Source organism: Ovis canadensis, chromosome 1, assembly GCF_042477335.2.
Source record: "Ovis canadensis isolate MfBH-ARS-UI-01 breed Bighorn chromosome 1, ARS-UI_OviCan_v2, whole genome shotgun sequence".
Lineage (NCBI taxonomy): Eukaryota > Metazoa > Chordata > Mammalia > Artiodactyla > Bovidae > Ovis > Ovis canadensis.
This window is the reverse complement of record NC_091245.1, coordinates 164,304,346-164,318,931: the sequence shown is the minus strand read 5'-3', so window position 1 is coordinate 164,318,931 and position 14,586 is coordinate 164,304,346. Positions and strand designations below refer to the sequence as shown.

The 14,586-nt window shown below is 37.3% G+C and overlaps 1 protein-coding gene across 1 annotated transcript in view; it reads right to left on the bottom strand.

Annotated features, from left to right (window-relative positions):
• EPHA6 (EPH receptor A6) overlaps window positions 1-11,825 on the bottom strand; it is a 975,318-nt gene extending 963,493 nt beyond the window's left edge. Inside the window, exon 1 of the mRNA XM_069550620.1 lies at window positions 11,301-11,825. Coding sequence (XP_069406721.1) covers window positions 11,301-11,676 — 376 coding nt within the window. The 5' untranslated portion in view covers window positions 11,677-11,825. The remainder of the gene's footprint in view (window positions 1-11,300) is intronic.
• Window positions 11,826-14,586: the final 2,761 nt, after the last annotated feature.

The following is a 14,586-nucleotide window of genomic DNA, read 5'->3' as shown; positions in this document are numbered from 1 at the left end:
TGGTTATAACAATTTAAAATTCATGGTCCGAAACTGCAATTACTTTTTCATCAACCTAGTATTTTACTGTCAACTTTACAGCTTTGTCCTCAATGGAAGGAGACAGATCTTATTTCATTTCTAGCAGTCACATAGTCAGGGCCAATATATTGTCATGTTCAATATGCACACATGCATGCTAAGCTACTTCAGTCATGTCCAGCTCTTTGTAAACCTATGGACTATAGCTCACCAAGCTCCTGTCCACAGGATTCTCTAGGCAAGAATACTGGAGAGGGTTTTCATTCCCTCCTCTCGGGGATCTTCCTGACCCAGGGATTGAACCCATGTCTCCTGAGGCTGGTACTTTTGTATTTTTATCTCTGTAAACAATAGTTCATAGATGTGAACTTATCTATGGAACAGCTAAATCCATATTACTTTGTCTAATATTCACTAACATATAAATAGCCTCATTAATTAAATCTTTTGCTCTCAGAAGTTCAAGGCAAAGTGACCCACCTTTATGTTTCCTGTTCCCAGCACAGTGAAAAAACATAGTAGGCTCAATACATTTCATTTAAAATTTGGGTGAATATATATTTAATCTAAACTAAATTAAGAATTATAGGAAAATATATACAAATAAACCATACAGATTAAGAACTGAAGTTTGTGTACATAAGTAATAAAAATAAGAATGAACAAACAAAAACCCAAAGATAACTACATCTATATTACAACAGAAAGCATTTTAGAACTTCATTAAAAAAAAAAAAAAACCAGGCTAACAATTTCATCTGATTTTTAAGGCTTCATAACTTTAGGGGATATTTTTCATTTAGCTTTAACAAGTATTTAAAACTCTAGAATATTAAACTTTAAAATAAATTATTACATTTTAATTCTTCTTTACTAGGGTATAAAGCTCTTGAAAAGCCTAAAAAATAGTGCATATACATATACATGGATTTCTGGCCATAAACTAGTGAATATTATAAAGGTTCTTACACATGTAATTGTAAGTAAACAAACTACCTGTAATTTTAATAACCAGGGTGAACTATCGTTCTCTATAAAATAAAGTTATTTTACTATAGCATTTAAAGACAGTAAGTTATTATAATATAGGTACAATTTTTCCTCTTATGTATATCATAAAAATAACAATAAATTTGGAACATGTTATTTTTCATTTATTTTTAAACCATGCTAAGTAATATGCTATACCAACAATATACACTCCTGAAATTGTTCTTTTTCAGATAAAAATTAGGATCTCTTTCTGAATGTTCCCTCATTAAATAAAGAATATAAAACAGCCAAGGTAATAGTGTACTTTCCTCATTAAATGTTGTACTGTTATAAAATTGTTCTGGCTATTACAGTCTTGGGGTTTTGTTATTGTTGTTGTTCAGGCGTTATAACTTTTAACCAGTGGACTAATGCATAGATTTTATTCACTTTTAGAAATTGACTAAAGTCTTATGATTTTGTACAATGCTATCTATTAGTTTGCTGAGTTCTTTCCTGTCACATATGACAACTACAAATTATTTTCACTTGCATTCACAATTTAAATGTTGTCTAAGTATATTTTAAATCTAGGAGAGTGAAAGGAAATTTTCAGGATTTTTAAAAGAGTTTTAGCTAACATTGTCTGACATCAGGACACTTCTGCACTTGCAGAGATTAAGGATCTAACCCACGGTATAGTCGGATATATGCAACAAGAGAAACTGCTTGACCAATTAGGTTCATTTTAAAAACAGTACCATAATTCAGTTTTTTTCTATTCCTATTTTACTTTCATTTTGAATGTTTATAGCTAGTCCATGGGGTCGCTAAGAGTTGGACACGACTGAGCGACTTCACTTTCATTTTTCACTTTCATGCGTTGGAGAAGGAAATGGCAACCCACTCCAGTGTTCTTGCCTGGAGAATCCCAGGGACGGGGGAGCCTGGTGGGCTACCATCTATGGGGTCGCACAGAGTCGGACACACTGAAGTAAATTAGCAGTAGCACCAGCACTGTACTATATAATAAACTTCAGTTGCTTGAGGTTTCAATTTTATCATAACATTTATTGGCCATTACACAATTTTTCTAATTAAACATTTAATTTTAATTATTTTATAATATTAATGTGCCAGCAACATATGGAACACATTTGTGTCTTTTAAAGTAAAAACTAAGGTGATACTGAGATATACTTCAACTCATATTTGGAGGCAATCATTTCAATTAATTCTAGATAATTCTTATTTGGAATACACATTAATATAATACATTTTTATTTCCTAATATAGAAAATATTTCCTGCTTTACTAACTTGCTTAAAATATATCTAATTATAATCATAAGTAGGAAAATTTTTATATATTGATTTTTTAAAATTATGTGTAAGTAATTTTACTTATTCTAGATATTATACTCTATATACTATTTCAAGAATGTGTTTCCCAGGGAGCTCAACCTGGTGCTCTGTGACAACTAGAGCGGTGGAATGAGGGATGGAGGGAGGTTAAAGAGGGAGAGGATATATGTATACTCATGATTGATTTATGCTGTATGGCAGAAGCCAACACAACATTGTAAAGCAATTATACAACTAAAAATAAATTTTAAGAAAAAGTGATGACCCAGAGGGATGGTATGGGGAGGGAGGAGGGAGGGGGGCTCAGGATGGGGAACATGTATATACCTGTGGCGGATTCATGTTGATGTATAGCAAAACCAATACAATATTGTAAAGTAATCAACCTCCAATTAAAATAAATAAATTTATATTTAAAAAATGAAAAAGTGTTCCTCTTTGCAATGCTCATATACCACAAATATGAGTATTACAGCAATCAACCTAAAATAATATATAATCATTCTGTCACGTTATTAGTAAGTTAACATTAGTAAATAAGTTATATATATAAATATCCCATATATCCAGACATCAAACATTACAAGAATAAAATAATACATAACTAATTCTAACTCTTGAACATTCAGTTTCTAAAGAGATATTATAACTTCTATGGTCAGGAAGTAAGTGTAACATTACAACTTAAGTTATAAAATGAAACAGGAGGAAGAGTGGTGATTTTTCATTTATATCCAGCCAGTTCAGATCATCAAACAGGCCAATAGCTAGAGGACACAGCAGTATCCTGGGAAAGTAATTGAATGCATTTTTCAGGACATGGACTGAAAATACATGCTTTCATCCCAGTTTTTGCTCCACAACTCAATTAAGGTGTATGTTTGCTGCTGTCTGAAACTGGAAACTAGCTTCTTCACCATGAATCACAGTTTTTAATAATAAATCCACCTTAAATAAACACACCAGAAAAAGCTAGTCTAAAGCATGAAAGTGAAAAGTAAAAGTGAAGTCGCTCAGTCGAGTCTGACTCTTCGCGACCCCATGGACTGCAGCCTACCAGGCTCCTCTGTCCATGGGATTTTCCAGGCAAGAGTACTGGAGTGGGATGCCACTGCCTTCTCCGAATATCATTTAAACAAAACCTGTCTCCACATGTCAGTTCATGGAAGCCATTAGAGATTTAAAATATTTATATTTTCTATGAATGGTTGTGTTTATTCAATGCATATTTATGTTTAATTTTCATGCAATTAAATAAAATATATGCCTACCCATAAACTAATATTAGAAGATCCCTATGAAGCAATTTTACAAGTAAAAACACATAAAAGTGTTAGCAGTATTACTATACACCCTTCCTTCTTTCCCTCATGATATCATTTACTGTAAAATTCATCTTATAAAAATCAAGTAATTAAGGATTAATTATCAATTACTCAAGGATATATCAAAAGAGAAGGTTGATTTTCTAAAGAATAGAGACCGTATGATAATCACTGTTGTAGAATCCAGCTTAGAATCTGTTGTAGAATTCTGTCTTAGAATCTAGCATAATGCCTGACACAGGGAGATACTTTAAGATGTGGCTGCTTGAGTGACTTATTTTCTTAACTTTGAGATAAACTTTAATGAAATAAGATATCACTTGCAAATAATCAATACATAAATATGAGAGCTGAACATCAGTACTCTTACATGTTATCATATGACAAATGTACTGTAAATGTTTTTCTAATTATAAAAAAATAATTAATTTTGGATCTAACTCTAAGAAAACAGAAAATTTTCCTATTAGACTTGGAAAGAGACTAGAAACTCTTCACTAAACTATATTAATATATTCTTTTTTAATATAAATTTATTTAATTGGAGGCTAATTACTTTACAATATTGTATTGGTTTTGCCATACATTGACATATATTCTTAAAATAAAACTTCTTGAATTCTTACATATAGTAAGTACTCTACCTATCAGTGTGTATATCTATGCCAAGTCTCTATAGTCATGTCTGACTCTGCAACCCCATGGACTGTAGCCCGTCAGGATCCTGTGTCCATGGGATTCTCTAGGCAAGAATACTGGAGTGGGCTGCCATTTCCTCCTCCAGGGGATCTTCCTGATCCATGGGTCCAAGACCTGTCTGTTAAGTCTCCTGCATTGGCAGGGGCATTCTTTACCACTAGCGCCACCTGGGAAGCCCAAATAGTAGGCTCTGATAAACACCTTTTTAAAGTACAAACATTATCACTCAGTTCTAGAATATTTATCACTGAAAATCAAAACTGTATATCTCATAAGAATTCATAATGTTTACTGAAAGAAAATCACTATAAAACAGTATTTTCCAGAATATTCTAAACACTAAAGTATAAGATTTACTATGTTTGAATAGGTACATTTAAGAATATTTACAAATGTTTAAATGAAACATTTCCACAGTATCGATTTTCCAAATATATACAAGGTATTTAGGACTGTTAAATTAAGATTTTTATGCTTCTATACATTTAACAATTGCTGTCATATATTAGTAGTAGTAGTAGGCAACTCACAGTGATGAACAATAACTGGTCAGGGAAAGTTTCTAAGTTACATGCAATTTACTGTTGTTGAGTGGAGAGCCTAATACTTTCTTCCCGCATCTTAAAATCTAATTTCCTGGGTCTTTTACATGCTTACTGAATATGGATTTGTTTCTCTTCATTTTAACAAAATGCAGGTAAGAAAGAAGGCTAATAGAAAATATGTGAAAACATGCCTATTTTATATCTAGAATCACTTCTATTTTTCCTTTCAGTAACAGTAGTCTAATAATAACAAAGATGAATAAAACTGGTGCATAAGTCAAACTTTGAAATATTGCTCTTTATTTTAATAGATTCTGTTGGATCACCATATTGCTTTGTTAAGATATCTCCACGCACCTGTGTCATTATCCACTCTGACAAAAAAAAAAAAACAACTATATATATAAAGTTATTGTGTCAAAAATGCATTAACAAATTTCATCTATTGATAAAATATGAGTGTACAGTGCTATACACAATGGTTTGAAATAATAAAAGTGTTATTATGCTTTAAATCATAGTTTCAGCAGAATAAAGTAGAGAATGGACCTCTCACCCCATCTTTCCTATCTGCTGTCAATAATCAACTACTACAAGCAAGATCATTTTTATGGGGATTAATGAAAAATTTTTTCAGGTCCCTTGGAAAAAGTAACAAAATATAGAATATCTACACTTACTTTTCTGTAATTATAAGATAATCTCATAATCCTATTTCTAAAAGGTATCTGAAATCCATCTTCTTATCCCCATCTCAGTATTACCATGCTAGCCAGGCCACCATTCCCTTCCCTATGTCCCTAAAAACTGCAATAAACTCCTAACACCACTCTTTTCATTTTCCAATCATCTCTTCCACTTGCTAGCCATAATGCTCCAAAAATGAAAAATGGTTGAAATCTCATTAGCTTCCCATTTTACCAAGGAAAATGTTAAAAGCTAATTCCTTTCCATGGTTTGTTTTCTTCTCTGTGAATCCAGTTTCTCATTCTCTTTCAAACCTCACTATAGTCTACTCTCTTCCTTGCCCAGTAAACTCCAGTTGCATATTGGACTTATTTCTTCAAAGATGACAAGCTCATCTCCCTTCAAAGTCACTGACCAGATAGTTCCCTTTACCTAGAATGCACTTCTTCCTGTTCTGTACATTTAGCTGTTTCTCATCCTTAAGAATGTCATTTATGTGTCACTTCCCAGATAGGCCTCTCCAACCATCACATTTAAAATAGTGGGTTTCTCCTATTATTTGCTCAAGGCCTTTATTATTTCCTCCATAGTATACAGTTTCACTTACTTCCATATTTTTTGTCAGTCTCCCTTGCTAGAAAAAAATTCCATGAGGGCATTTATGAAGTCTGGCTTACTTACTCTTTTTTCTCTTCATCATATAAATATTAAATTCAAAAACAGAAAACTCAATAAAAACAAGGCAAAAGTAGAGGTAATATAATACCTGTTTTTTAAAGAATTAATGCCAGTCCTAAAGAAACTGCAAGTTGATCAGAACACTACAGACATAGTATATCAAATTATGTCACACAACTTAAATGTATACATATATATATATACACACACAATTTTTTAAAAAAGTTAACACTGTGGATGTATAAACAATTTAATCCTTCTGTGTTAGTTTGATTACATGATTAACAAAGTACACTGAACAAAGTTAATTCATGTTTATTATTAAACTACATGTACTGATCTCTACTGTATTTATAGTCCCAAGAAATGGTGAGTCAAGGAGACAAGAAACTTCTATAACTTTAGGGATTTGGTTGACTGATGGACAGTGTAAGATAACATCTATTCTCTCACCATTTAGGACAAAAGAAATATATAGTCAGAAGTACTCCCGTGCGTGAAAGAAGACAGAGAGTGATTGAGACATGGTTTCTGTCACAGAGGAAAAGAATTAGTAGAAGGAAATACAAGAAATCATTGATGCCTTTTGCTACTTATTTATACTAGCAATGATTACTGAAGAAGAAATTTTCAACTCTTGGATTTTTATTAATATTTAATTTTGTAACATAAGAATAATACAAATTCCATATGGAAAAGTTTGAAAGTATTTAAAAAATATAAAATGATGTTATTTAATCATTAATTTAAAAAATATATATATATATATTTGCCCCTTGAGAAAATCTATATTAAAACTGCTTTATTCATGTTATTTCTAGTTTGAAGACAGGATCCTTAAAGAATGTTGTATAACTTTTATGTAAGAAAAAAATTTTAGATATAATCTTATCCCAAACTCAGAACAAAAATATTTAGATGACCAGTGCATATCAATGACATGTTATATTCTATTTTAAATACTAATCATAATGGCTAATTCCACAATGGCTCACTTCAGTTTGTTAATGTATAAAAAATTACATTCTAGGTTGTTTTCATACTTATGGAAAACAAGAAAGGCATGTGATTTCAACCTCTTGCACTTTTACAATCATAGTTTATCCCTCAAATTTTATATGAGTGAAAGGTCTTTTAGCAATATTCTTTATAAATCAGTTTTCCTTATTGAACCCAACTTTCAATATTTTCAGTAAAGTTCACTCTTCAACTTTCTGAAAATATTCCAATTCCCCCCTTTCTGTAAATATAAGAACAACATTCAGTCTACAGTTTGTGTATAATATTTACGTCAGTTCAACTAATTTGGGGCTATAAATTTAAATAAGCAGGTATTTTTCTGATCAGCTATATTCACCTGTATTTACACACAACTTAGTGGACTTTAGACTTAATTCATTCAACTTAATAAATTTAATGAAACGAATGACTCAAACTATTGTTTTCCTCGTATATTTCATTTTTCACTGAAATCCCTGGGTGGAGGAGAAAGATCAATTAACACAATCTCGGTAGTAAAATGAACTCACCAAACTCTCATATTCAAACCATATTTTGATTTAATGAATTATTTGAGTATTGATTATTTTTGGAAACATGAGTAACACCCTGAGAGATGCATCAACTCTATTAGACTAAAGCAGAGAAATCTTTGAATTAATGGATCCCTGGTGGCTACTGATCACTGAGATTGATGTACATCTTTACTGACATATGAAACAAGATTGTATTTTATATTCTCCTAACTATCCTTCTAGTACAAAAATAAATTTTTCATATCTTAAAAAGAGCAAAAACTGTTACTTTTAAAGTTACCAACACGAAATAAATACTGTGGTTTTAAACAGAGGGAAAATTAATGGAATAAGGGAAATTTGAGTACAAATCATGTTTTCATTTTCTTAATCAGATGAAGTGATCTAGAAAGCAGCTTTACTTTTTGATCAATTCAAGGAGGTTTCAATAATAGGAAGAGTCAAACTGATTTATTTTGCATTTATGGTGCAGAGATTCATAGCCAGTTAAAAAACAAGAGAAGAGATGCTTCCTTTATTCAAGTTACTCTTAGCACAGTGTTAAAAATGAAATAGTTCACTTTTTTGATCCTTTTATTCTATCTATGTATGTCAAACAGGGAATGAGGAAGAGGATGATGCCTTCATTCAATCATGAAATATTTTATATAATTTGGTAAAAATAAATCACATTAAAGAGTTTACTTTTTGATTATTCTTAATGAGAAGGCAAGTTATATTAAAATGAAAATTTACCCTCTGTAACAAATTTTAAAAATAAAACAAGAATTCCATTAGCTCTTAGGACAAAAAGTTGCTAGAAAAATGAATACATATGCTTAAAATTAAATATTAAGCCTATTATCAATGCTTATTATTATGTACATAGATAAGATTTGTGTTTTGCATTAATATTTCTATACTGTACATGTACTTCAATAATTCTACAATACCTCATATTTTCAATGTTTACAAATTGGCAAGCTATTTTGACTCATGTCATCTATTTTTGAAACTACAAATAAGAAAATATCCTCCAATTGTTCACAAAAATAACCTTTTGAAGTTCCACATTTTATCAACTATAAGCATAACTTTCAGCATTCAAAAATTATCTCAAGATATTATAAGGCATAATTTCCAACCACTGTAACTTTAAGCTGTAGAAAGCATTTTAAAAGCAATTATTTGTGTCTGATGAAAAAAAAAAATCTGAGCATATTCTTTCCATAATATTCTGTCGAAAAACTCTAAATTTCACCCAACTTACCTTTTAGGTACGATATTATTCAAGTGTAACACATAGCTTGTGTTTTTAGACTATTAGCACAAATGCAAATTAATAGTTTTTGGAGACTAATGATCCTATTTATTAGGTAAGTTGAGTAATATTCACTAAGTTAAGATAATTTATAAAACACACATAAATTAGACATAATTGGTAAGTCTTTTAGTTAAAATGTCTTGTAAAAGTATGAGAAAGCTAATAAATAGATAAATAAAAATTACTGCAAGAGTTGACAAACAACTCCCCTATGCCCTTAAATTTAATATGAATATCTGAAAGGTCATACTTTAATACTTGAGACACGTTGATAGAATGGCTCTTCTCATCTGAAGAGTCTAATGTGTTTTATTTTTGGTAGTATCCTCAAGGCCTACAATGGTTACTGGAACTTTGAAAATATAAATGTTGATTTAGGGACATGATTGAAAGGATATAACAGTTAAAATATTCCTAGCCAACTTGACTTTAAGTGTATACCTCTTTAGAAGCCCTAGAGACAGTATAACATAAATGTCTGATTTTCCCATTACTAAAAACTGTTTCTCCTTTCAATAAAAAGGTCAAGTAATTACATGCTATTTTAAACAATGTTCAATTTTCAGAGGTAAATTAAGTAACTATTCCCTTTGATATTTAATGGCAATAGTCCCTGAAACCAAATAAGGGATGTGCATGAAGGTATACACCTCCATAGGAAAGCATGGCATTATAGGTGGTACTTATAGAATACATTTTCAAAGGCAAGATGGTTGTGTATGGTTTTCAAGCTGACATATGCATTTGTGATTGCAATCTGGAGGTAAAAAAAAAAAAGACAAAGAATTAGAAAGCATGTCAAAAGTATCAGTTACATAAATGAGAACTGAATATTGATTCTAAATTATTATATTTCTAACAAATTGGCTGTATATGTTTATGACAAAAAAGAAGGCTGTATTGTTCTAATTTCCTTCTCTCTTAACCTTCTCACCCTCGCAAAGAAAGCCCGCATTTTCATGCCATCTGACCTCTGTTTATATACCTGCAAATTATTTCGAGACCTTGTATGTTGAATGGTAACTCTAACTGAAGTTTTATATTTGAGGTGTTTTAAAAAGTCAGACTTTTAAAACACCTCAAATATAAAACGTGGCTGGATGGTATCACCGACTCGATGGAGGTGAGCCTGAGTGAACTCCGGGAGTTTGTGATGGACAGGGAGGCCTGGCTTGCTGCGATTCATGGGGTCACAAAGTCAGACACGACTGAGCGACTGAACTGAACTGAACAGAAAAGTGTGACGTAACAGGTGACACCGGCGGTCATCACGGTGCCAGTGGGAGAGAATCCAGCCAGGTACATGCTGGAAAACTTTTATGGTTTTTCCTCTCTAAGTCTAGGAGGATTGAAACTATGGAGGTGATTTTTTAATATAGATCTTTAAATATTCACAGCAGAAATCCAATGAGTATGTCTCATAAAGATTGTTGGCTAGAAAGCAAAAAAAAAAAAAAAAAAGTCAAAAATTCTCAGTGCTTTCCATTCGGTAAACCTCACTTTCACTTTTCACAGGCTATTCATCTTCACTTTACCACTTTACCTGACTTTAGGCATAGAATATTCACAACTTCTTAATTCACGCCTAATAACCGCCCCCCCCCCCCCGCCCCTTCTGGCATCTGGGCTGGAAACAATTCGGAATAATTTCTAAATGTCTACTACATTCGGTCGGGATGGGGTAAAGGGGTTGCAGCTGGGCGAGGGTTTGGTTTCTCGAAGGCACAAGGCTGGTTATTTGGCCAGGGGCTACAGCGAGAACGATCTGCTTTCTTGCAGGCGTGCAGGAGAACCTACACGTTACCGTGCAGTGAGGGACCGCAAAGAGCCAGAAGTCTCCATTAAGCCTCTACCACAGAGCCTGACCTCCCGTGGAGACCGCGCAGGGGGAGCGGTCCCGCGGCCGCCAGTAGTGGGACCCAACTGCTGCTGATGCTCACGCATCCGTGTAAAGACATTTGGAAGCAGAAGAGACCGCAGCTCGTGAGGTCTCCGGCCCTGGGAACTGTGGACAGGCGCTCTGGTGAGAAGACATCCTCGACCCCCTCGTGTGGAGAGCCCGGAGAAGCCCACCCCGAGACGAAGTTACCTGCCAAGAGGCGACCAACGCACCGGTCCTCGGAGCACCCACCTCCTCCCGCCCCATCTTGCTACTCCACCGGTCCCTTTACCTTGGTTGTTGGAGACGTGACTGCAGGCGCCCGGCCAAGCTGTCAGCAAAGGCAAGAAGAAACCAAATTGCAAAAGAAATTCCCGGACTTCGCTGCCCCCCATGGTTCTCCCCGGTTCTCTTCTCCTCCCCCTTAAAGAGAAGTGGCTGCAGCGCAGCCAGGTGTTCAGCGTCGGGTCCGAGTCCACGTCTTCTTCCTCCTCCTCTTCCTCCTCCACCCGGCCCACAGGGGGTGTCCCGGGGCGACCCCCGCGCGAGGCCCCGGGAGCAGGGCACGAAGGTCCAGGCTGCCCAGGTGCAGACGCAGCTGCTTCGGAGGAGGACGCTGCCTGCGGCGCCAGGGAGCTCCTGGCGGCTGTAGACGAGCGGAATTGCATCCACCGCCGTGTCCCGCTCGCGCGAGGACTATTCACTTGGGCCTGGGAGAGCGCGCGCGCAGGAGCGAGCTCGGGCTGTGGTTTGGGGGAGGGGAGCGAAGGGGCGGGGGAGGGCGCCTCACGGCGAGAATGGGGGAGGGACGACCAGGTGCGGCGGTGGCTCGGGCAGCTCTGCCGGTCTGAGCGCCTCTCCGAACTCAGAGTGGGCACTAGCAGAGCCAAAAGCCGGGTGGGGGCCGCGGGAACTTTCCTCCGGCCAGTGCGGCGAGAGCCGAGCGACTGAGGAGGCTCCGCGGGGCCGCAAGCGGTCCGAGCAAGCTACCGAGCTGCGCCCTCAGCCCCTAGCCTAGGTGGCGACGGCCGCGGCCCGCAGAGCGGACCCCTCCAACTCGGCCGCGTCTGCGCCGCGCTTCGGCCTTGGCAGCCTTTTCCCCGGCCTGTCTGAGGCCGCACTTAGTCTCCTAAGCACTTTCCTTCCCATTTCGCAGCAGCAGCGTCCAGCGTTTTAGGGCTACTCTGCACCCTGAAGGGCTACCCTCGACTTCACATTTCCGCCGCCGGAGGGGGCGAGTTCTATGGCCGAGCGCTCCGGGTCCGGGTTGAGCTTGGCGGCGGCGGACCAGCCTACCGCTCCTCAGCCTGGGTCGCCTAAACTTGCCCGGTAGGGCGAGAGCCTCAGCTTGGCGGCCGCCTCCGCAGCTAGTCCTAGGAGAGCGAAGGAAGGCAGCGAGCTTCAGAGGAGAGTCACCTCAGGCTGGAGAGGGGCGGGTGCCTGGCACCAGGTCTCACTGAGGTCTTGTCGTCACCGTGCGGCCGCGACTTCACAGTGGAGGTCAAGAGCATGGTCGCAGCCGCAGGCGCCGGGATTTCGGGGGGCCCGGGACGCCTGCAGCGTGACGGCGTCGAACCGCAGACTCGGAGAAGCCCACGGGCTGAGCTGTGCGTGGCCGCCTCCACAGACGCGCCGACTGCCTGCGAGCTGACAGCTATCCCCGCGGAAGCCGCCCCCTCGCGGCACCCACTCCCTCCCAGCGCTCCTCGGCGCCGGCTGCCTGGTGGGACAACTCGGCCCTCGCCTCCAGCGTTGGGAGTTCGGAAAGGGGGCAACACAGGTGCTAACAAGGAGGAGTCTCAGGGCGCCTAGTCCTGACGCCCTCGCCCCGCGGCCGAGGCCGAAGTGGAGGGTAGAGCACGAGCCGCAAGCGCCTCCCAGCTCCGCCAAGCCCGGCGCTGGCCCGCCTGGCTGCCGCCGCTCGGGTGCTGCGAGTCCGGCGCTAGAGGGGGTTAGTAGACAACAACAAAAAAAAATGCCTCCACTACTCGCAGGTGGAAGAGGCTGGTCACGCTAGGAACCTCAGGAAGAAAGAGGAATGCACCCAGGCTAAACTTAACACGTTTATGAAGGGCGCGCCAAGGAATCTATGCCACTAGTGTGGGGGTTCCGTAATAGTTTATTCACTGTTGTTATTATAATCATCATTTTAATTGAACGGACTTAGGGTTTTACAGTCTAGTGAGGTCGAAAATCCCACCTCAAAATTCATGAGAATTTTTTTTTTTTAATATTTATGTCAGGGAAGAAAAGATTAAACCCCCAGAAGAGAAAAAAAAACACGATATTATGAAAGATATCTTTCTTTACGGCAGAGGGAGGGAAATGGCACAGTGGCGGGATTTGGGAAAGTAGTAAATGGAAGAGCCAAGGATCTGCGTTCGATGCTTACAAAATTCTGGAGGAGAAAGCCTTCCATTCGACGCGTTTCAGCGCTGCTATGTTTGTGTCACACACAGTTAAAGTTATTGTATTATAGTCAGTGGGAAGCAAAGAGAAAGACAGCAAAAAGATGCCCCACGTCTCAGTCGGCTGCAAGGAGAGAAATATGAAAGGCACATGATTTTGAGGTTGTGACGAAGGTTTCTGATTGGTGACTGTACTTCCACTTTTGGAATTCAAACACTGCCTCTCTTTAAAAGTGTCCAAGCTAATTTAAATGTATGCAGAAAACTTCTGAAAAGATAACCAAGTATAGAGTTTATGTATTAGTACTCAAAGGAATAAAATCTGATTTTGCTACTGATGCTACCACTCTTACTGATAGACTGTCAGTATCATTTGCAATATGCATTTGCAAACTGTTTACAATTTATAAACTGTAAAATTAAAAGATTACATTATAATATAAATTATTATGCTTAAATGTTCATAAAAGCATTAGATGATTCAATAATTTGTTTTGATTTAAAATAATCTTTATATTTACTGTCGAGGACTATAGCTTCATAACTTTTATAATAAATTTGAATTCCTTATGTTTAAATGTTTAAAATAATTTACAGTAAATAGTTTTATAGATGCATTAACAACTCACTAAGAGAATAATTTTATCCAAAGACACTCCTTTTAAAATGGCTGTGTGCTCAGTTGCCTTAGTCATTTCAGACTCTTTGAGACTTTATGGACTGTATGTAGCCCACCAGTCTCCTCTGTCCATGGTATTCTTCTTGCAAGAATACTGGAGTGGGTGGCCATTTCCTCCTCCAGGGGATCTCATCTACCCAGGGATCTGAACCTGCTTTGCCAGTGCTTCCTGCATTTCAGGCAGATTCTTTATCTACTGAGCCACCTGGGAAGCCTCTCATTTTTTGCTTTCTCTTTTCCCTCTTCCCTTCCTTCTTTCCTTCCTTTCATTAGAGCCACTTCCTTCTAGCCTAATTTGAAAAGAATGTTATTGGTGTTATGTTTACAATATAGTCTCTAAAACGTAATATTCAAGTGAAATATAAAAATTTAAGTTAAAACTTTGATATTAAGATATTTTACTCTGGGTTTTGGGGGGAGACAACTTCTTTTTAATGATATTCTATTTTTCTAGTTTTCTGATAAACTGAAGGGTATAATATGATTTATTA